At 63.4% G+C, this 22,731-nt stretch overlaps 1 protein-coding gene and 1 long non-coding RNA gene across 2 annotated transcripts; one reads left to right on the forward strand and one right to left on the reverse strand.

Annotated features, from left to right (window-relative positions):
• Positions 1–1,491: 1,491 nt before the first annotated feature.
• Positions 1,492–4,158, reverse strand: LOC130543752 (uncharacterized). Its single transcript, XR_008959310.1, has 2 exons — positions 2,155–4,158; positions 1,492–2,067 (listed from the first exon to the last, which is right to left on the reverse strand). It is a non-coding gene; the product is annotated as an uncharacterized LOC130543752 (long non-coding RNA).
• A 113-nt stretch (positions 4,159–4,271) lies between these two features.
• On the forward strand, positions 4,272–13,451 carry EEF1A2 (eukaryotic translation elongation factor 1 alpha 2). Its single transcript, XM_057312426.1, has 8 exons — positions 4,272–4,372; positions 5,694–5,915; positions 7,579–7,758; positions 8,144–8,440; positions 9,917–10,067; positions 11,322–11,578; positions 12,223–12,457; positions 13,032–13,451. The coding sequence occupies exons 2-8, from the start codon at positions 5,772–5,774 to the stop codon at positions 13,157–13,159; spliced, it is 1,392 nt and encodes a 463-aa protein (XP_057168409.1). The 5' UTR covers positions 4,272–4,372; positions 5,694–5,771; the 3' UTR covers positions 13,160–13,451.
• Positions 13,452–22,731: the final 9,280 nt, after the last annotated feature.

Below are 22,731 nucleotides of genomic sequence, written 5' to 3' on the forward strand. Positions count from 1 at the left end.
GACACCCACGAGGCCTCCCGCTCTGGAGAAGGGTATTCCCAGTCGCCCAGTGGAGGGTTGCTCTAGCTCTGAGGTCAAAACATAGGCTCTGGAGTTGCCAAGGAGCCTCAAGCTCCCCGGGGAGCTGCGGGGCTGGGACGCTCCTCCTTGAACTGAATACTGCGGCCTCACCCTCTGCCCCTGAGGGGTGAGCAGTGGGCCTGCAGACCCTCCCCGGTCCCAGGCTCTCCATCTGTCTCTCCGTCCCACCATAAGGGCTGCCTCTTCTTCGCCAGAGAGGCTGACCCCTCCCCTGGGCTCTCCAGTGGCCCGCCAGCCGGCCCTAGACCTAATGGGAAGGCCTGGCCACTCCCTCCTCCTGCTGCTGGGCTGGAGCCCTGGACTCTCAGGGAGCTCAGAGAGCCAAGCCCGCCAGACCCCTTCCCTGGAAGCAGGTGGGCACTGGGCAGGGGTCGAGCTCAGGACGCCGCCCTCCCAAGCACAGGTGGTAGAAACCTGCTCCTGCTCACCGGCTCCTTCACCATGGCAACAGCTCCTGCGGCGCCCGGGCCTGGCCGGGCGGCGGCCACAGACAGCTCCTGTGGCCCAAGTGCTGGCGGTGGAGAGGGCCGGCCGGACTGACCTTCCCCTTCTCTGGGGGGCTCTGTCCCCCTCCTCGGGCTTCCCTGGCAGAGTGAGGTCGGCCTCATACCCTCCCAGACACGCCGGGTTTCCTAGGGGGCCTGGTGGGGGCCTGGATTGTCGCGGAAGTCACCAGCGCCCCGTGCACTTGACCCGGGGACCGCGCACAGGGCTGGCCGTGGGCTGGGGCCCTTGCCTAGCCTTGGGGTCTAGCTGCGGAGCAAGCGGCGAGCGCGGCCCCCCTTCTAGCCCCGGCCCCGCCCACCTCCGGCCCCGGCCCCGCCCCCAGGCCGCGCCGCCCGGGCTCGCCCCGCCCACCGCCGGCGGCGGCGGGGACTGGGGCAACTTCTCTGATCTGGGGCGGTGATCTTGCTATTTCTGAGGGAAGCTCAGCAGCCAAGAGGGCCTCCTCGCCATGGAGACCACTTAATTTGCGGCCTCACGGGCAGCTCAGTTCCCCGGCTGCCAGCCTGGGGCGCTGGGGGCGGGAGGAACTTGCCCCCAAGGCTGCCCAGGGTCGTGCTGCCCAGGTAGGCGAGGAGATGAGATGAGACTGACCCAGCGCGGGAGCGTGAGCACGGAAGTCCTGGGGTCGGAGGCAAGCCTGGGATCCCAGGCCAGGAGTTGAGGTCATTCTGAGACCCCTCCCCCAAGGCTGGAGGGTGCTCTCAGCCCTGATTCCCACCCTGCCCCAAAGCCACTGCCTGGGCAGCAGCTACCAGGGTGACCACTGGCCTTGGCCCCCACAGGAAGGCACGCGCACAGGTGGTCAGTTATGCATTCGCAGGTTATTATTAACCCGGCAGTGACATCACCGGCAGCCAATAGGAGCAGGGTTTATTTCCAGGCTGACAGCTTGATAACAGTTAATTTTAGCTGGATCTTCTTTCCCCAGGCTCGTGAAACCTCAGCCAGCCAAAGAGGGAGCTGCCTGTGTCTCCCCAAACAGCTCATGGCGGGGGCCCCTGGGGGCGACGGGAGGGGACTAAGGGGGCAGGCCTGTACCCCTTCCTCCTGCCTTGCTCTTCAGAAGGTGAGCTGTGAGGCTGCACCAGGCTGCTGGGCCCCTTCTTTGCTCACCCCCCCCCGCCCCCACCGCCCCCAGTACCCTTGGTTGCTATGGGGGCCATGGTGACAAGTGGCTCAGATTTGGGAGAAGGAGGGCAAGGGGGAGGGGGAGGGGAGGAGCACAGGTGGGACCCAGTTGGCTTCTGTCCAGAAGTAACGCTGGCCTGGCTCAGGCCTTCCAAGCGCATGGCGAGCTCTGCCCTCCTTGGCTGTGACCTTGGGCGCCTGGTTTGCCTGTCTGTGCCCAGTGGCCTCTTGGTCAATGGGTGCTGGGCTGGGCAGCCCCGCCCAGCACTTGGTGAACTCACAAGGCCTGGCACCCAGGATTCTGTGGTGTTCGGTCTTCAGCGCTCCTCGCTGATCCGTAGTTACGAAGTGCTGTGCGGGAGGTGTGGTTGTTAGTGTTCAGCACGGCGCAGTGGTGAGGGTTTCGCACTGCCACTGTGCTGTTATTCAGCATTATACCTTCGCTCCTCTCACTGTCCAAGTGAGCCCGAGTGTCTCCCGGCAGCTGAGGGCCGGGCTCCCAGGGCCCTGCAGGCAGCCTAGCTGTGGGTGGTTGGGGCACATCCTCGGGACACAGAAGCACTTTGGAGAAACCACCTGAGAAACCACCTGAGAAACCACTGCAGGGGCCCAGGCTCAGCACACTGGACCTTGAGGGAGGACGCTGCATTCCAGCAGGAGTGGCCACCGCCCTGGGCAGCTGGCCACCGCCCTGGGCAGCGCGGCCTCCTGGCACAGGCTAGCCCCAGGGTGACTCGGTTCCCACTGGGCTGACAGCAGTGGGTGAGCCAGGAATGGAGGGGTGTAGCTCAGACCTGGTGGGGGGCTGGTCTGCAGGCAGCCCAGGGTCCTGGGTGCTGGTGGCCCCTCTGGGCAAGTTGGGGTGGACGTCCCCAGGGACCTGGGCCTCCTGCAGTGGTTTGGCCCATGCCAGCTTCAGCCAATCCCAGTGTCTCCCAAATCCCTGCTAACCTTCAGGCAGGAGGGACGCATCAAATATAGAGGGCAGCTGGGCGGGGGGTGGGGTGGGTCTCCACTGCCTGCCAGGAGTTTATTTTTAATCCCAGTTCCTGTTTGATGGTGTCAGCAGCACTTGGAAGGGCCCCGAGTCATCTGCAAGCCCCTCCCTGACTGAAGGGGTTAGGAGTGCCTCTGTCTTTGGGTAGACCCTCCCTCCGACAGCCCAGTGGGATGGCCTGTTCCCTCCCTAAGAGACCTCCCCATGGGCTGTGGAGACCTGCTGGCCCCCCAACCACTGCCCTGGGCCTCTTTACCTCCTGACCTGCTGGGGGTCCCATCTCCGAGGCTCTCTCAGGCATTGTTCCAGTGGAAGGTGCTGGGCACTGGGCCTCGGCTCTCACCTACTCACCTTGCTTGACCTTCTCCCAGACCTTGCAATGACAGCGATGAATCAGACAGGAGTGGTCTCTGATTGATGGGACACGTGGCCATGGGGAGAGATGCTGGTGGGCCAAGAGGCCTGGACACTTGGTTTTCACACAGCACAGGGCTGCCCATTCCTCTCCTTAAAACCCTTTGGCCATTACCCTGGTCTGCCCAGGACCCTCCAAGATCCCCCCGCCCCCACTTTCTACAGAACCGGCTTGGCACTCCGATCACACTGGGGCCAGGAGCAAGTGGAACTGTGCTTCCTGGGAACCCCTGCCCACTCATGCCCACCAGGGCAGCTTGGGAAGGTATCAGTGGGCTCTGGGAACAGACTTGGAGTGTCCCCTGCGTGGAGAGAGGCCCAGGGTGGGCAACAGTCCTTTCCAGGAGCTTCAGAGGGAGGGTGGTTGAGGTGGACCTGCTGAAGAGCCTCAGGCCGCTTGGCCAAGCTGAGGGGACCCTGGAGACACCGTTTTCAGGCTGTACCATAGCTCAAGTGGGGGGCCTGCCAGGGTGAGCCCAAGTGGCAGACACACCGGGACAGGGGGCCTGAACGCAAGCCCATTCCAGGGTCCCAAAGGAGGAAGCACCTGTATGTCCTGGGCCATGCGGGGGAGGCAGAACAGCAGTTCATTTATTCGTCAGGCACCAACCACATGTAGGGCCACACTTGGCCCTTGGGAGAAGCCGGCCAGGACCGTGGCCCAGACCCTAGCCTCAGCACCTGACCCTCCTGGCTGAGGCCTGACCTGCGGTTTCCCATCCCCAAAGACCTCCTTTTATGTTCGGAGTGCCTTTCCACCTCTTCTCTCCAAGAGTGCCTGAGCCTGGCGACTGGGCCTGTGCTACATCCGTCTTCCATCTCCTGCTGTTTCTCTCCCGTGGCGGTCTCCATCTCTGCCCCTCCCTCCTTTCTGCCTCCCTCCCCCTGCCCCCCGCTCTCCGCGCCTCGGCCGGCCTTAGTCTCCCTGCCTGCACTCCCTCCGGGTGCGTCTGGCGTCCGGCCTTTGTAGCTCGTTCCCTCGCCGCATTTTCGTCTCGCGTCCCTGTCGGGCCCGCGCGCGTCCGCGGGTCCCTGTCCCTGTATCCCTGCATCCCTCGCATCCCCGCCCCGGCCCCGCCCGCCCCGCCCCCCCCGCCCCCCCCCCCCCCCCGCCGGTACCGCATTGCCGTACTGCAGGGGCGCCGTGCACTGCGCCCGCTCCGTCAATAGGTGGACCCCCTCCTGGAGAGATAAAACCGCCGGCGCCGGCGCCGCCAGTCCCTCTGGCTGAGACCTCGGCTCTGGGTAAGGACGCTTGGCCTCCGGGTCTCCGCCTCCGCCGCCAGCCTTCCGCAGAGGGTCCTCTCTCCGGGAGAGGACCTGGGGCAGAGAGGGGCCAGGCTGGCGCCTGGGGAGGCTGCGCTGCTCGCTCCGGGCTTCGGCCAGCCACCCCACGCGCCGGGACCGGCACCAGGGGTCGGTTCCTGCGGGCGACCGGGGGTGGGGTGGGGGCATCACGGTGGTGCTTGTTTATGCGGTGGTAGCGACTGGGGACCGGTCTTCTGGGCGCGGTGATCGCCCTGCAGCCATGACCTTGGGACCTGCCCGGGCCCTGCGGGGTTGGGGCAGGGTCTTCAGTGCTGGGGGCTGCTGGGGATGCCCGGCGGAGGGGGAGGCAGGGAGACTTGGGGGGCATTTGGCACCCGGCCCCACCCGGGCAGGCCCAGGAGGTGTCCACTTGGTGTCTGCACCCTAGGGTGAGCCGTTGGTGCCTGCTTTCCCTCGCCGAGCCCCCTGTCCCCTCCTGGGCTGCCCAGGTTTCTCCACTGACCTCCAGGATGGGGCAGGGGCTGTGACCCTGGGCCCTGACCAGTGGGAGAGGGGGAGGGGTGCCCCCTGCCCCCACCAGGCTGCAGGAATCTCGGTCTAGCACTTTCGGAGCTGGGGCTGGATCCTTCTCTGCTCTTCAGAGCAGGGACCGCACCACCCTGCCCTCCAGTCTGCCCCCTGCCCAGATCTGGGGAGGGCCCAAGCTATTCTAGGCCCCTGATCTGGGCACCACCGCCTTGTGGGAGCTCTGGCCCAGCCTGTCTCCCCTGGTGCCAGCCTGCCTGGCAGGGATGAGGGGAAGATGGCGCCCTCCCTGCTTGAGGAGGGGAGTGGGGAGCACTGACCATTTCCCCACCATGGCAGAGCTGCTGGTGGGGGTGGGGTACAGCGTAGGGCCCAGGACTTCTGGTGGGGGAGCAAGCATCAGGGACAGAGCATTGGAGAGCGGGGCAGGGTGACTCATCACCAGGCTCCTGACTGGTCATGGGGTTCGCCCAGCCTGGTGTTTCTCCGACTCTTCAGAGGGGGGTTAGCCTCCTTCATGGGGGGTGCTCTGTGGGCATGACACCCAGATATTCAGAGCAGACTGGACCGTTGGGGCTTGCCACCTGACCCAAATGGGCCAAGCACAGGCTGGGGGGGGAGTTCTTCCTGACCCACCAGACATGGGAACGTAGCGCCCGTGTAAGGGCCAGGTCTGTGGGCAGGGACACGCTTGCAACCTGTGCAGGGCAGTGTCTCTGCCGGCTTCCTTCTGAGGATCTCCATCACCTGTCCCCCCAACCCCGACCCACAGAATCACTGCTCAGCAGCCCCCCCACCCTGAGCCACAGCGCTCCAGGCCGTTCCAGCCCATCCCCGCACCCCGGGCAGAATGGGCAAGGAGAAGACCCATATCAACATCGTGGTCATTGGCCACGTGGACTCCGGCAAGTCCACCACGACAGGCCACCTCATCTACAAGTGTGGAGGCATCGACAAGAGGACCATTGAGAAGTTTGAGAAGGAGGCCGCAGAGGTGAGCCTGCCCCCCCTCCCCCGTCCACTGAGAGGACAGGTTCCCAAGTGGTGGCTGGGCTGGCGCTTCCCTGGCTCTGGGGCACGTGGCTCAGCTGATCTCCTCCAGGGCAAGAAGGTGTGAGCCCTGAAGGAAACTGCAGGGGGAACAGGTATCTGAGAGAGTCCGGCTGGAGCGGCATGGGGAGGGGGGCAGCCTCTCTCTGAGGATGTGTTTGGTGGGGGCCGAGGGATGGCCCCCTGGATCTGCCCCTGGGGTAGGGGAGGGGACCTGGAGGCAGCATTTCTGCCCCGCGGGGGTCCACAGCAGGCTCTGGAACTCTCTGCCACACCGCACTTGAGAACCCTGCACCCAGGGTGGGGTTCCTGTGTCCCCAGCGTGGAGGTCTGGGGCTGGCGGTGGTGCTGCCCTCACTTGTCCCAGGGCTGGGCCAGGACTCAGGGTGGCTATTAATAGCTGATTGATGGGCACCCAGCCCATCAGCTCCATTTTCTCATGCTGGGCTAGGGAGGGCTGCTTGTCCAGGGTGGTGCTCTTTGGGGAGGGGGGTCCTAGTTGCCTGGTGAGGATGATAGGGGCCCGTTGACTGACCTCCTTTCTCTTAAGTGGCTGAGACCCATGGGTGGGAAGTGGCCACGGAGTGGGGGGGGGGGTCTGCTCTTTGCAACCTCTACCCACACCCCTGGGCTCTGGGAGAAGCCCTGTCTGGGTGGCTGTGAGGGTTCTTTCCTGGATGACAAGGGGTCAGGGCCATGGCCCAGGAGGAGTCAGGTGCTGGCCTGGGCTGACCCTGCTCAGAGTGCGTGTGTGGGGGGTGTTGCGCTGGGCTGTCTCCCTCCGCGCCCGAGCCCAAAAGCTGCGTCACTCCCTGCTTCCCTGTAGGGTTGGTGCCGGGGGTGGGGGGGGGAGGCTGTGGGTGTTTGCAGGATGTCTGGTTTGGGTCTCGCTGGGTCCCATCCGGGGCCTGTCTGGGTGGCCCTGCCGACTGGGCAGCCTCCCTGGGGGGCAGAGCCCGGTCCATGCCCAGCCTGTGGGGGGACCTGCCCAGCTGGGCGGCTGCCTCAGCGGCAGCTCTCACCGGGGCTCTGGCCCGGCACGGGGGTCTCGCTGGGCGGGTGCAGGTTTTTGCAGGTGGAGGCAGAAGGGGAGGAGCTACTTGGAAGCTTGGCTGTCTGTAGAAAGAGCTGGAAAGCCAGGCCCTTCCGTGCAACCTCCTCCAATTTCCTTTTTTTTCCCTTAAAACCATCAGAGGGTTGTTTTTTCGGCTTGACACCTTGACAGTGGTGTTGTAGGCCTCTGGTTGATGCAGGGATCTGTGGGCGCTGGGGTGGCCAGCTTCAGATAAAGGGGAGCCCTCAGCCAGGGGAGGGGTTTACATCGCGGGGTGGCGGCTCTCCAAGCCTGACTCCCAGGCCCTTGCGCCACCTACTGGTGGACATTTGAATGGCAGCCGTCTAGGCGGCAGGAGGCGGGACCTGGGGACGCAGGGTGGTGGGGCCTGGGCAGGGCAGGGCAGAGGTCTGTGTGTCCCTCAGAGGTCTTTGCATCTGGCTCCCTCATCCCAGAGACGGGCTCAGAGTCCTAGGGTCCCATCCCCCCTGGGACCTGCGGGCCAGCAGGCTGAGCCCCAGGTCCCTCGCTGAGCTACGCCCCACCGCTCCAGATGGGGAAGGGCTCCTTCAAGTATGCCTGGGTGCTGGACAAGCTGAAGGCAGAGCGGGAGCGCGGCATCACCATCGACATCTCCCTCTGGAAGTTCGAGACCACCAAGTACTACATCACCATCATCGATGCCCCCGGCCACCGCGACTTCATCAAGAACATGATAACCGGCACGTCCCAGGTGGGCGGGGCTGCAGGCGCCGGGGGCAGACACCTGCGGGCCCTGGGGTCCTCGAGGGGCCACCGGCTTCCCTCCGCCTCCTGGCCGGTGCTCCATACCCTCACGTTTGCGACCCCTCGCCCCCCCCCCCCCCGCCCCGGCCTCCCAGAGAACCGATCTGGTGCTCCATCACCTCAGCCAGGCAGCGGGGCCCTTAAGGACCGCCGGCCACTGCCAGGGCCACCTTTGCAGACAGACAGACGGACCCAGACAATCAGACCTGGCCAGCCCATTCACACAGATGCAGGAGCCCTCCTGCTGCCCCTCAGGTCAGGACCCCGAGGGCCCATCCCTGGGTGGCTGCCTGGAAGGGCCTGGGGCTCACTGTGCCTGACCTGCCGGACAGGCGGACTGCGCGGTGCTGATCGTGGCTGCAGGAGTGGGCGAGTTTGAGGCGGGCATCTCCAAGAATGGGCAGACCCGCGAGCACGCGCTGCTGGCCTACACGCTGGGCGTGAAGCAGCTCATTGTGGGCGTCAACAAGATGGACTCCACGGAGCCCGCCTACAGCGAGAAGCGCTACGACGAGATCGTCAAGGAGGTCAGCGCCTACATCAAGAAGATAGGCTACAACCCAGCCACCGTGCCATTTGTGCCCATCTCAGGCTGGCACGGAGACAACATGCTGGAACCCTCACCCAACGTGAGTGCCCACGGACAGGCGGGGGGGCTGCTCGGACCCCTCCCTGAGAACCCAGGGCACTGGGGTGTGCATGGGTCAGGCTGGGTCAGGGCAGGGCGCAGGGTCAGAGGGCCTGTCCGCAGGCTCCCCTCAACACCCCCCAGCCCCGCTGTGTTCCCTTCAGCTGTGGGAGCAGGGACACCTGCCCCTGTGGGTGTCAGCCTGGCGAGGAGCCCGTCTGTGTGGGCTGTGCCCCTCAGCTCAGCTGGCCCGGGAGGCCCACAGGGCCCCCTCCGGCCAGGGACGCTCCCTCGGGTGGCCAGTGCGGGAGCGGTGGCCGCCGGGTCGTAGGCCCAAGTGCTCTGTCTCTGGAGGATTATTTCGTGTCCCCCAGGAGCCTCCCTGGGGGCTTGGAGCAGGTTAGGCTCGGGAAGGGCCAAGGGCTGGCTCTCCGCTGGCCAGTCAGGACGCTTGTGGCTCAGGCAGCCTGGGTCTCAGGGACTCTGACTCAGCAGGAGGTGACCAGTCAGCCTGAGGTGCAGTTCTCAGAACCTGAGACCAAGCGCCTGGACACAGGGCAGCCAGAGGGCCCCGGCCTAGGAGGGCGGCCATTTGCTCTGGCCAGGGAGGCAGCCCCCCCTCACTGCGGGAGGCGGGCATGGAGAGAGGCCCTGGAAGACACAGGAGAGATGGCCTGGAACCCTGAGGTCGGGGGCAAGGCTGGGGACCCTGCATGTTTGCATGTGGTGGGTCCCACGCAGGATGTCATGTAGCCATGGGGTGAGTTGACTGCACTCTCCACCCTCCTGGGGAGGCCGACAGAACACCCTCCCCCTGACATCCCCATTCCTGACCTGCTGCTCAGGGCACTCGCCATGGATCTGTGCTGTCTAGAGGACACGGTCCCTGGGAATGGACTGGGCAGTGCTGCTGGCCCCTCCCCTTCTCCTTGCCTGTGGTCAGCTGGCCGGGGGCCCCCTGCCAGGAGGGCGCTGGGTCTGCTGTCAGGAGAAGCCCTAGACAGGGAAGGGTCAGCCGTGCCTGGAGACAGTTGGCATAGTGGTCGGGCACCGGGGCTGGACTCTGCCTCTAGCCTGGCCACTGGCCAGACTCTGGCCCCTCCTGCTTTGTTGCCAGCCCTGCCCAGGGATCTGAGGGTGCAGGAAAGGGGGGCTGAGCTGGGCTGGGCTCTGCTTCTTTTCCCAGACCTCCTTTCCCAAGGCTTCTGTGATGTTGGCATGTGAACTGGGGGGTAGGGATGGTGCAGGGGTCAGCTGTGCAGCACCTTGATGGACATGACCTGGCTTAGGGTAAACAGTTGGCCGTTAGACAGTGGAGAGGGTGGGTGTGTGCTCCCTTGCTCCCCAAGCCCCCCTCAGTCAGATACCCCCACCAGGGTTCCTGGAGAGTCCTGGAGAGGCCGTGTGGCTAGGGTGTGGGGCAGGGTGGGTGTAGGTGGTCTCTACCTCCAATGGATACCTTCTTCTTCCTGTTCAGATGCCGTGGTTCAAGGGCTGGAAAGTGGAGCGTAAGGAGGGAAACGCCAGTGGCGTGTCCCTGCTGGAGGCCCTGGACACAATCCTGCCCCCGACACGTCCCACGGATAAGCCCCTGCGTCTGCCGCTGCAGGACGTGTACAAGATTGGCGGTGAGTGAGGGTTCAGTGTTCCACACCTGCTGTGGGCACCTGGCCTGGCCCCCCCCCCGGCGAGTTCTGCCCCTCACACTGCGCTCCTGAGACCAGGGCCCTGGACAAGGAGCTTTTGAGGTCAAGTTATCTGCCTCTCCCTCAAGCCATACACTTTCTGGGGGACCATCCACCCATCTGTCCATCCCCCATCCATGCTCCATCCATGCACACACCCATCTACCCCAATCCTCCATCCCCACACATTCATCTGTCTGTCCATCCATCCATTTATCCATCCATCCAAACACCCATCCATCTGTCCATTCACACAACTATCTACCTCACATCCATCTGTCCATCCATCCACCCACCCACCTGCCTGTCTGTCCATCCACACATCCGTCCACCCCCACCCGTCCATCTGTCCATTCATCTGCCCATCCATCCATCCATCCACCCACCCACCCACTCCTACCCAGCCATCCATCCGCCCAGGGTCTTCCTCCCTTCAAGTAAGCACTCAGCCATGCCAGGAGCTGGTGGCACGAGGGTAATTGCCACGTCCCCTTCCCCCATGACAGTCGCAGTCTTGTGGGAGACATGATCTACTCCAGGCACGAGAAATGCTGTTCACAAGATGACAGGGAAACCATAAACCAGCACGAGGCCCACGAGGGGCTCACTCCCAGTCTGGGGGCTGCGTGCAGGGCAGGGTGTCACACTCACCGGCACAGAGAGCAGCCACCAGCCCCGGGCTCTGTTGGCCACAGCCGGGGGTACGGGGGTGGAGCCTCCCCACACACATGCTGGGGGGCCGGACACCCACCCGGCGGCCACGCAGCGTAAGCAGATCCGTGGGAAGTGCCGGGGCACCTGTGCCCCTTTGGGGGTATAGCCCCGACACCAGCAACATCAAAGCCGGGCCCAGCGATCCCAGGTGGGCTGGTCCTCCACCGCCCTGATGGGGCTGCTGCTCCAGGAGGGGCCTCAGACAAGCGAGGGTCCCTACAGTGCCCCCCGCCCCAGACAGCTGCCACCTCGGGGCAGGGACAGGCCTCCAGGTCCAGATGGGCTTCTCTTTGCCCAAGTTCCCCTCATTTTGCCCCTGCCTCGGCATTCCTGGGAATTCTCTCGTTCAGTCCCTTCTTTGCCTGACCGGGTCAGGGGAGCCGCCGCTTCTGTCCGAACCTCAGTGTCTGCCTTGTCTGGGGTCTCCCCGCACCCCTCACTCCATCCCACCTGCCCCTCACAGCCCCCTTCCTTCCCACACAGGCATTGGCACCGTGCCCGTGGGCCGCGTGGAGACGGGCATCCTTCGGCCGGGCATGGTGGTGACCTTTGCGCCTGTGAACATCACCACGGAGGTGAAGTCCGTGGAGATGCACCATGAAGCTCTGAGTGAGGCCCTGCCCGGCGACAACGTTGGCTTCAACGTGAAGAATGTGTCGGTCAAGGACATCCGTCGAGGCAACGTGTGTGGCGACAGCAAGTCCGACCCCCCCCAGGAGGCTGCCCAGTTCACCTCCCAGGTGGGTGGCCGGTCCCCCAAGGGCAGGAACAGGGCGGTCCTTGGAGTTAGCCGAGTACTTGACCCCCCGCTGAGCCTGGCGCTTGGGAGAACCGGACCCTTGCTTTCCACATGAAGCCATCAAGGCCTGGAGGGCTTGGGTCAGGGCCGAGGGCACTCACCCAGCAGACGCTGGGGCGGCCCAGGCCTTGTTGCTCCAAGCCTCACTGAGGTCCCATGCGGGTCCTCAAAATGTTTTTATTTATTGCTGGACATCTCTGTAATAGTTTATTCCCTACATTTTCACTGCACCCTCTTTGATCACCTCTTCACGTGACAAGTTTTAAAAACTGGCTCCCATGAGATACAACTGAAGTGTAGCGCTTGAGGTCTCATTTCTCACCCTGCCTCAGCTCCGGCCCGTGCACACAGCATAAGTCCTGACCACTGGCCCTTCCCACAGAGCGCCTGGCGGTTGCTTCTCTCTTGTGGTTTATCAAGTGCTTCACGAGGACCCTGGGGTCCGCGTCAGGGGTGTGGATCCCCCGTAGCCTGACCTTCCCTCACGGCCAGCACCCAGGCCCAGGGATTCAAGCCCGCCTCGGCTCTGATGCCCTCCTCGCCCACTCTGGGCATGTCTGGCAGTCTGTGCTTGTCTTCGCCCAGGTCATCATCCTGAACCACCCAGGGCAGATCAGCGCTGGCTACTCACCGGTCATTGACTGCCACACGGCGCACATCGCCTGCAAGTTTGCCGAGCTGAAGGAGAAGATTGACCGGCGCTCGGGCAAGAAGCTGGAGGACAACCCCAAAGCCCTGAAGTCCGGCGACGCAGCCATTGTGGAGATGGTCCCTGGAAAGCCCATGTGTGTGGAGAGCTTCTCTCAGTACCCGCCTCTTGGTAAGCTGGGCAGGCGGTCGGTGAGCTGGGCAGGTGGTCGAGGGAGGTGCAGCCTGCAGAGGACCGCACGGGGGAGGGGGGGTGCGGGGGGGGGCGGTGTGTGTGTGTGTGTGTGTGTGTGACCTCGCGGAGCATAGGTGGCCCTGCCGGTCAGCTCCGGGATGGAAGCTCTAGGCCCGCAGCTAGTCTGGCGGCAGAATTAGGACTGGCCACGGATATCCCTAGGATGACCCACAGGCCTGTATCAGGGAGCTGCCTTGTGCGGCTGGCCGGCCAGTGTAATAACAGCTGGAAGGGTAGAGTCCTCGCCAGGCGTGTCCTCGGACCCCCACGACGCCTGGGGTGGGCCCGACGGTCGTTGGGGCCACCTCAGGAGACCAGAGTCCTGGAGACGTTCTCGCGTTAGTGTGGCACACTCCTCGGGCTGCGGACCGCACCGACCGCGCGGGGAAACCGGCGGGGGAGGGAGGATGCCGTGCGCTCGAGTGCGCCTGCGCTTGGCATCAGGCCGGACCAGGGGTGGGGGCGGGGCGGGGGCGGGGCCCCGCGCGCCGCTCACGCCCTCTCCCCGCAGGCCGCTTCGCGGTGCGCGACATGCGGCAGACGGTGGCCGTGGGCGTCATCAAGAACGTGGAGAAGAAGAGCGGCGGCGCCGGCAAGGTCACCAAGTCGGCGCAGAAGGCGCAGAAGGCGGGCAAGTGAAGCGCGGGCGCCCGCGGCGCGACCCTCCCCGGCGGCGCCGCGCCCCGCCCCCGCCCCCGGCCCCGGCCCCGGCCCCGCCCTCGGCCCCGCCCCCGGCCCGGCGCCCCGCCCCCCCGCCAGGCGCATGTCTGCACCTCCGCTTGTAAGAGGCTCTCGGTCAGCGACTGGATGCTCGCCATCAAGGTCCAGTGGAAGTTCTTTAAGAGGAAAAGCGCCCCCGCCGCCCCCGCTTCCGCGCCCAGCCTTCGCCGCGCTCAGTGCCCGTTTTACCAATAAACTGAGCGACCCCAGACCCGTGTGCGCCTGCTTCTGGGTGGGGTGGGGCAGGGGCCGTCCGCGCCGCACTCTCCCCAAGCCCGTTCCCGCCCCAGTATCCCCCCCGCGTCCATCGCCGCTGCCGGTGGCCTGGCCGGGGTCCTCCCGCGCTACCCAGGGTGGGGGGAGGAGCCCCGCACTGGAGGCCCGATCCCGAGTCCAGCTGGTCCGGATTGCAGTGGACGGGGGGGACTTTGGAAATACCCTCCTGGGGGCGTCCAGGAGAAAGACTCGGTCACTGTGGGTCCGCAGAAGGGGGCTGACTGTGTTGAAGGTCTCTCTGAGCACAGGAGGAGAGCTGAGGGCTCCTCCCCCAGTGATCGTCACACACACTGTTCTTCACGGGGTTCCCAGCTCCTAAGGTCTCACTCCCCTCCCCAACCCGTCGCCGGTGGCTGGAGAGAAACGCCCCATGCACCCTGCTCTTCAGCTGGGCCCTGGGCACGCCCAGGGCACACCCAGTCCCCAAAACCGTAGGGAGAGCCTTGACTTTGGTCAGCAAGGACAGGTGGTGGGGGCTGTCAGGACCGCTCCTTGCCCAGCCAGCCCTGCTCCAGGACAGCAGCTCCCTGCTGTGCCAGGGTTAGTGCTGCTGAAGGGTCCTACCCCGGTGTGGGGCAAGGGGATGGGCAGATTCCCCAGCATGCTCACAGTAGGGACAGCGGCCTCTAGGGCTGCTGCAACAAAGGCCCTCAAACTGGCTTGAAATGACAGATGTGTCCTCTCTCACCCGCCAAAGTCACCACGACGGGGACAAACTCAGGCATTGGTAGGGCCATGCTCCCCCCGGAGGCTGTACGGAGCTTGCCTCCGGTAGCTTCCGAAGGCTGCCAAAGTTCCTTGGCTGGCAACGGCCGCACTCCAGGCCCCGCCCCCGGTCACATGGCTCCTCCGGAGTCCAAGCTCCCTGGGCTCCCTCTTATAAGGGTGCACGTGACCTGCCTATGTGATAACCCAGCATCATCTCACCTTGAGATCCACAGTGGAGTTGCTTCCTCGGAGCCCTTCCCGCCACAAGGGCCACATCACGGTTCCAGGGGCTGGGGCCTGAGATCTGTGGGGGCACATCCAGGCCACGACACTGGGTGAGGCTGCCGGCTGGAGAGATGGACGTGCATGGTTCAGAGGTGTCTCCCCATTGGTCCCAGAGTGGGCCTGGGTCCCAGGAAGTTGCGTGAATAGAGTGGGACAGGAAGGAAGAGCCAAGCAGCAGGGCAAAGTGCGATTGCTGGTCCGCTTCCCAGGCAGTGGTGCTGGCGGTGCAGACCTGGGGAGGGTCCGGATTGACCCACAGAGCCCTCCAATGAGGGGGGCCCGAGCAGGCAAATACAGACACAGGAAGCCCAGGAAGATTTGTTTCAAATCAACAATAAATAATTTCTTTATATAAATACGTCACATACAGTATTCACACTGAAAAAGTAATTGCTCTCTATTGGAGATTTGAACCTGACTGTATATTTTGTCTGTGACCCTACCTTAGGAAACCAGGTGCCTCCTGCTGCTCTCCTGGGTGCCCCCCTACTGTCCCTGGTGTGGGGGGGACCTGGTGACCCGCAATCTGTCTGCCCTAGGAATCTGTCCTTACAGGCTTGGCCCAGTTAGGATTGGGGTCAAATCCAAGAAAACTGTCAGCCTGGGACAGGGTAGGAGTGAAAAGCAGCCCCACTGGGGTGGAAGGACTGTGTGGTCCTTAACGGGCCCCTCACCCCCCATCCAGCCGCTGTTGGCTACTCTGGCTCCCTCTGGGAACCCTGGTCACTCAGACACCGCAGGTGGGGCGATATCAGGATGTCCTGCCCCCCACGGGTCTGTGCCCAGGGCCCCCATGCGGCCCCCCAGGTGGGTGCATTTCTGGGACAGGGTCACCCATGCTCCCAGGTTCCCAGACTCCCCGGAGAGCGTGGAGACAGAGGCAGGAGCACTTCCTCATTCCCGCCAGAGTCTGAGGCAGATCAGGGTCCTGGCTGTGGTCCAGAGCGGGGTCTCTGGGGAGGCTCTCAGCGCTTTGGGACCCCATTCTGGGGCGAGATGATGAAGGCAGGCCCAGGAAGTTCCAAGCACCCAGATCTGAAGCCTGGCAGGGTTCTGGGCCTCACTGCACCCCCCATGCCAGGCTCAGAGTGGGGGCCACGGGACCTAGGGCCTCAGCCTGGTGGGGGTGCAGCAGCTCTGGGCACCCATGGGGGTGGCACACCTCCCCAGGCGTTCCCCCCTGCTGTCCAGTGGCGGAAGGCTCCCCTGCATCCAGCACTCTCCAGCTGGGGGCGAGTAGGCCAGGGCTGTTCCTGGAGCTGCCCACACTCAGAGGGCGGGGCTTCTGGGGGCCAGTGGGCCCTGACCACACCTGGAGCTTGGGGACCGGGTTGGGGGGGGGTGCTGCCTCTCACAAGGGGAGGGCCGGTGGCGGGGGGCGGGGGTGGGGCCGGCTCAGCCTCTCGTGTGACACTCCCGGCTGTCGGTTCTCACACCGTCACACAGTGTCAGATGCACACAGCGTCATCACACGTCTCAGGGCCTCTGGAAAACCCCACATACAATAGAGAGCAGTCGTGACAAAGACAAGGCCTTGGTATTACTGTGCAAACAGTTTTGACTTCAGGGCCTTCTAGAAGGTTCTTAGGACCTGAGATGCCTGGACTGAGCTTTGAGAGCTGCTGATCTGGCAGCAGTGCCGGTGGCAGAGCAGCGAGGACGGAGCAGGCGGCTCCTTGAGCCGCAGCAAATACGCACTCACAGGTGCAGCCCGCTGCCCCCCCCCACCTCTGTGGCTGTGTGTGCGCACTGGAGCTGGGGTCATGGCCTGCAGAGGAGAGACGGCGGTGCAAGCTTGGGGCGCGGAGGGAGCTGGCTGTCCTCCTTTGGTCCTGTGGTGGGTGGGCCCTTTCCCACTGCAGGGGGGCTGCCGAGCTGGGTAGGGAGCAGGGTCCACTGGGCTTGGGGGCAGTAAGTCAGCTCGGGGAGCCCCGTGGGCAGCTGGACGGGGCTGTGGGTGGGTGAGGGGGGAGGGACCGCAGCCTGATGGTGCTCGACAACCTCAGGGCTGGGGGTCCAAGCTGGGGACACAGATCTGCACACACTTCGTGTGCCGGGGTTTGGAGGAGGATGTGGAGGCCCAGAGAGGTGCCCTGCCTGCCAGCCACAGGGCTGGCTCGGGCCCAGGCTCAGTGAGGTGCCTCCCAAAGCCAGGGCCGGGGGGCCAGGTGCTGGCACTCTCTGCTGGGCTACGAATAAGTTTTTTAAAGGTTTTATTCATCAGAGAGAGAGCGTGAACACAAGCAGGGGGAGCGGCAGGGGGAGCAGCAGGCTCCCCGCTGAGCACGGAGCCTGACGCAGAACTCGATCCCAGGACCCTGAGATCATGACCTGAGCTGAAGGCAGACGCTTCACCCATCACTGACCGAGCCCCCCAGGCGCCCCTGGGCTGTGAATAATTTAAAGCAGGAGCCACAGAACCCAACTGGCAGCTTCACTCTTCACTTTGGGTACCTCTGAAAATTTCATGAGTCCTCGGGCCCGCGGCGTCCTGCTGCGCTGGCCAAATCCGATCTGTCTCCTGCCCTTGTCTGCCCAGGGCTCCCGGCGCCCTCCCCTCAAGCGGACATCACCTCCCCCTCCCCCAGGGTCCAGGGTGGCCCCGGCAGGGAGAGTTCTGTGTCTGAACAGACCCCAGCAATGGGGTTCTGGGGTTTCTCACAGCGGAGCGACCGTCTCCGAGCGGGACCTTGGGTGCGCCAGGTCAACTCTGTGCCTCTCTGGCGTGTACCCAGTGCAGGCTCTGTGCGCCTGCGTGAGCGTGATCTGGGTGCGGAACTCTGCGCGTCGTGCGTGGCTCCTGGGGTGTGGGGAGGACTCGGTGGGGCGTCCAGGAGCTCTTGGGAGCTGGTGCAGCGAATGCGTGCATGTGTGCACGGGTATACGGTGGCTGTAGGCGTGTGCGTGCATGTGTGCACGGGTATACGGTGGCTGTAGGCGTGTGCGTGCATGTGTGCACGGGTATATGGTGGCTGTAGGCGTGTGCGTGCATGTCCATTTGGATGTGTGTTTGTGCGTGCTCGAGAGAGCACGTGCACATGCATATACGTGCGTGAGTGTGTGTGCGTGCCCGACCACGTGTCTCAGCCCCACCTGCCCTGCTGGCTGTCTGTCTAGCGCCAGAGCTGAGCCCCCGAGAGGCACCTGTGAGAGGCTGGATCCAGGCTGCCCTGGGCACTTTCTCTGTCCTGTGGCCCCGCAGGCGGAAGCTAGCTGGGGCAGCTGGACTGTCAAGGGTATGATCTCTAGGTTGCTCCCAGTATCTCACTGTGGGGGTCATCTGGGGAAGAGGTGGAAGAGGACCGGGGACGGCCTTGAGTCAAGAACAGCTCAGACATGGGCTACGGCCGGGGGTCTGGCTGCTGTGGCTGCCAGCATGGAGGCCCAGTCCGCCTCATCACGCCAGGGTCTGGGCCTGGACTGTGGGCTGACTGGGGGTCCAAGGCAGGGGTGGGGCAGGTGAGAGAGCATGTAGGTTCTGCTTATCCTGTGTCCTCCTTGGGCAGACTGGGTGGACCTGGACAGGTCAGTGGGGCAAGGGCCAAATCACTCTCTGGGCTGTGTCCTTGAAGATACTTGGTGAAGTGGACGCTGGCAGCTCTGGGTAGGAAGGGAGCTTTGCACCTGTAGGCTCCGTGGAAGGGGCATGGGGGCTGTGGGCTGGGCTTGTGTCGGCCCTGCGTGCCTGATGGGCCTTGTGGGATGTCTGGCCCAGAGAGCCCGCCCTGGGGTCTGGTGACTGCCAGCCGCCATTTGAAGCTAACCAGTCAAGCAGGCTGGGGTCCCTGGGTTCCAGGGCTCAGTGGCCTGAAAAGTGGGGGCCAACGCTGAGCCAAATGGGGAGCCAGAGGACACACAGAATGAGGGAAGAGGTGGAGAGGAGGGGCCATGCCCCTGAATCCCATGGTGGGGACTGGTAAAATTTCCCCTTTCATCTGGTCTGTGAGCAAACCTGGTGCCCCCCAGAGTGGGCGGGGCCCGGAGGTCCGCTCTGCGCCCCTTCAGGGCTGAGGTCTGGTTAAAGGGCTCTCTCAGAGGGGTGCTGCTGGGGTGTCGGCTGCCTTTGGCGCTCTCTCTCCTCTTTGTCTTTACTGTGCGCGTCTCCCAACGCCCAGGCTCTTCATCTCCGTTGAGGATGGCAGTGCATGTTGGAAGTGCAATGCGCTCAGAGCCAGCCCTGGAACGGATTCATTCATTTTTACTTTAATGCTTATATAATGCTTATTCGTGCCAGGCATTGTCTCACTGCTGTACACACCTTCGCTCCCTGCACTGTCGTAACAGCCCTGTGATGTAGGTACTGTTATTATCCCCCATTTACAGGCGAAGAAACCGTGGTACAGAGGGGTTCAGCAACCTGCCCAAAGCCACGCGTGCGAATTAAGCCTGTAAACCGTGAAACAGAGCGAAGACTCCATTGGTGTGTGACGGGGTAGAGTAGCGTTTTGTCAGCGACCCGACAACGCGGAAGGCCCTGGGCTACGGTGTGGAACTCTGACGATGAGCCACCGACGAGCCCGACCTGCTGCCCCTTGGTGATCATGGATCTTCACACAGACCCTTGCCTGCCCAGAGCCCTTCGGGGCGGGGGGCGGGGTCAGGTCGCCCTCCTTCCCAATATCCCAGAAATATTTGCATTTTAAGAGAAGACCTTGTCCACCTAAATCATGGTGTCCTAACCTCAGCACCATGGACACGTGGGGATAGATAATTCTCTGCCGTGGGAGCGGGACACAGCAGGCTTCCCCCACTGCATACCCCTAACGCCTGCTCCACTCATGATAACGAAGATAGCCCCAGACATCACGTAACGATGCCCGGGGAACAGGGCTGCCCCCCGGGGAGAGCGCCTGGCCCACAGGGATCCCCTTTCTGTGGGTGGGACGCCGGGAAGGGATGGGGTCAGCATGTCCGAGCTGGGCGGATGGACACATTCTTCTCTCCAACTGCAACCCTTGTGTGGGGGTCTGTAGGACGTGAAGGAAGAGGGCGCTTTTTTTTTTTTTTAAAGATTTTATTTATTTATTTGACAGAGATAGAGACAGCCAGCGAGAGAGGGAACACAAGCAGGGGGAGTGGGAGAGGAAGAAGCAGACTCATAGCGGAGGAGCCTGATGTGGGGCTCGATCCCACAACGCCGGGATCACGCCCTAAGCCGAAGGCAGACGCTTAACCGCTGTGCCACCCAGGAGCCCCAGGAAGAGGGCGCTTCTACGCAGCCAGCTGGGATTGCTGGGGCACCTTCCTGACCTCCCCTGGACACTGCTCCGAGCTGGACGCTGCTCGGGACGTTGTGTGGCTCTACTCCGCTCAGTGGCCCGGCAGCCCCACAAGGTGGGAGCCTTTCCTCTCCACTTGACCAGTGAGGAATCCAGGGCTCTGCTCACGGTCTCAGAACTCAGATGAGCTCGCAGGTCATCTGAGGGCTAGCTCTGCAGTGATGCTGTGGGATGGAGCCTGGTGTTTGCTGGCAGGATGGTTCATCGGGGCCGTCCAGGCAGAGCTCCTGGCCGAGGACTCCAGCTCTGTCTGGGCTGATGCGCCCCTGGTCTGCTGGCGAGAGTGTCCGCCTTGTTGTCGCATCCCCTTAGCTTAGCATGCAGTGACCTTGTCCTGGATGAGGGGGTGGGTGGGGGACTCTGACAGCCCATGGGCCCTGCCCCAGGTTGGACAGCTCTGTCCAAAGCCTACTGGACATCTGGCCAAGCAAGCAAGGGACTCAAATGAGGCTGGGGCACCAGTGCGCGGGCAGCCAGGACCCAGATGCTGACAGCCTGTGTGTGGGCAGGCAGCTGACCGCTCTGCTGGCAGGGAGCCGGTCTCCATGGCACTGATCTCCGGCTGCCCATGTCCTCCCATGGACTACCTCTGTAACCCCTGAGCCACATAACCCCCAGGCTGCTCATCAAGGGCACATCCTGGCTGGAGGGTCCAAGAGATGTCTAGCCCTAGAACAAAGTGACTGTCATTCAAGGAATGTTGAAGAGCAGCTCTGTGGGCTGGGTTGGGGCTGTGAGTGTGTGCAGGGGCTGAAGGTGTGCCAGGGGGCTGAGGCTGTGTGCAAGGGGCTGAGGGTGTGTGCAAGGGGCTGAAGGTGTGTGCAGGGACTGAGGGTGTGTGCATGGGGCTGAGGGTGTGTGCAAGGGGCTGAGGGTGTGTGCAAGGGGCTGAAGGTGTGTGCAAGGGGCTGAAGGTGTGTGCAGGGGCTGAGGGTGTGTGCAAGGGGTTGAAGGTGTGTGCACGGGGCTGAGGGTGTGTGCAAGGGGCTGAAGGTGTGTGCAGGGGCTGAGGGTGTGTGCATGGGGCTGAGGGTGTGTGCAGGGGCTGAGGGTGTGTGCAGGGGCTGGGGGTGTGTGCAAGGGGCTGAAGGTGTGTGCACGGGGCTGAGGGTGTGTGCACGGGGCTGAAGGTGTGTGCAAGGGGCTGAAGGTGTGTGCAGGGGCTGAAGGTGTGTGCAGGGGCTGAGGGTGTGTGCAAGGGGCTGAAGGTGTGTGCAGGGGCTGAGGGTGTGTGCAGGGGGCTGAGGGTGTGTGCAGGGGCTGAAGCTGTGTGCAGGGGGCTGAGGCTGTGTGCATGGGGCTGAGGGTGTGTGCAGGGGCTGAGGGTGTGTGCAGGGGCTGAGGCTGTGTGCATGGGGCTGAGGGTGTGTGCAGGGGCTGAGGGTGTGTGCAGGGGCTGAGGGTGTGTGCAGGGGCTGAAGGTGTGTGCAGGGGCTGAGGGTGTGTGCAAGGGGCTGAAGGTGTGTGCAGGGGCTGAGGGTGTGTGCAAGGGGCTGAAGGTGTGTGCACGGGGCTGAGGGTGTGTGCAAGGGGCTAAGGTGTGTGCAAGGGGCTGAAGGTGTGTGCAGGGGCTGAAGGTGTGTGCAGGGGCTGAGGGTGTGTGCAAGGGGCTGAAGGTGTGTGCAGGGGGCTGTGAGTGTGTGCAGGGGCTGAAGATGTGCGCAGGGGGCTGAGGGTGTATGCAGGGGCTGAAGGTGTGTGCAAGGGGCTGAAGGTGTGTGCACGGGGCTGAGGGTGTGTGCAGGGGGCTGTGAGTGTGTGCAGGGGGCTGAGGGTGTGTGCAGGGGGTTGTGAGTGTGCACCCCCTGTCTGGTGGAGGGTATGAACAGGAGGCAAGCACATAAGCAATACTTTCAGATCTTGATGAAGAACCAGGGCTGAGAAGAGGGCATCGTCCACTTCAGGGAAGACGCATAAGCAGGGCCTCCCTGAGAAGATGCACAGACCTCTGTGTGCTGGTGGAGGGACAGAACTCCCGGCACAGGAAACAGGACACACACACAGGAAACAAGCCCCTTCGCTGGCCTGAGGGGCGCTGAGGCTCTTGTGTGCCTGGGGTGGGGTGGTGGGGGGATGGGAGGCGCGGGGTGGGGGGAGCTGGGGGCAGAGCAGGTGCGCAGCTGGGGTGGTCTGAGAGCTGCAGGGCTGGATTACAGAGGTGAAGAAAGCATCGGGATATTGTCACAGTGCCACAGGAGCGTCGAGGGTACAGACCCCCAGAAGGGCCTGGGTCACACCTGGCATCACTGGGCCTGTCTGTCCCTCACATTTTATCTGCCGCAGAAGAGGGACGGTTGTCATAGGTTTTTCATTTGCCCGAAGGTGTGGGATGGGGAGTGGGGGTGCCTTCTCCGTGGACCAGAAACGACAAAATGCACAACCTCCCACATACCATGCTTGCGCGTTCCCGGAGGCTCGCCGTGAACGCAGGGGACGTGGGGCCCGGTGGCAGAGGCCGAGCAGGGGGTTCCCTTGAAGGCCCAGAATCTACATGTTGGTTCCTGCCCTTCTGGATGCAGCCAGGACCGCCATCACTCCCCAGCCCATCTCCCCCAACATGGGCAACCACGGACTCCTAGTGCCAAGGTATTATCTGTGGCTGATAAATACCAATCCGCCCCCTTATATGATTAGTCGGTTTGCCAGGGGCTGGGGAAGCTTGTTGAGAGCTCTGATCCTTGAAAAAAAAACTATAAATTAAATTTTTATTGACTTTAGTATAAGATGTTAAAAAAATCAATGCTTTCATATTAAATCTTTTCCTTACTGCCCTGTTCCCCCATGAACTGGATAAATTCAGCCCTTCCTCCTCCTAATAACGGAAAATTCCCTGGAGGGAGGGCAGGGACTTTCTGTCTGGGTAGGCACTTCCTGTTGTCCAAATTACAAAATTAAGACAACAGTCCTGACCCAGGTTAGGGGATTGAGAGCCTGTCTTTTCTC

Source organism: Ursus arctos, unplaced genomic scaffold, assembly GCF_023065955.2.
Source record: "Ursus arctos isolate Adak ecotype North America unplaced genomic scaffold, UrsArc2.0 scaffold_16, whole genome shotgun sequence".
NCBI classification, from domain to species: Eukaryota; Metazoa; Chordata; class Mammalia; order Carnivora; family Ursidae; genus Ursus; species Ursus arctos.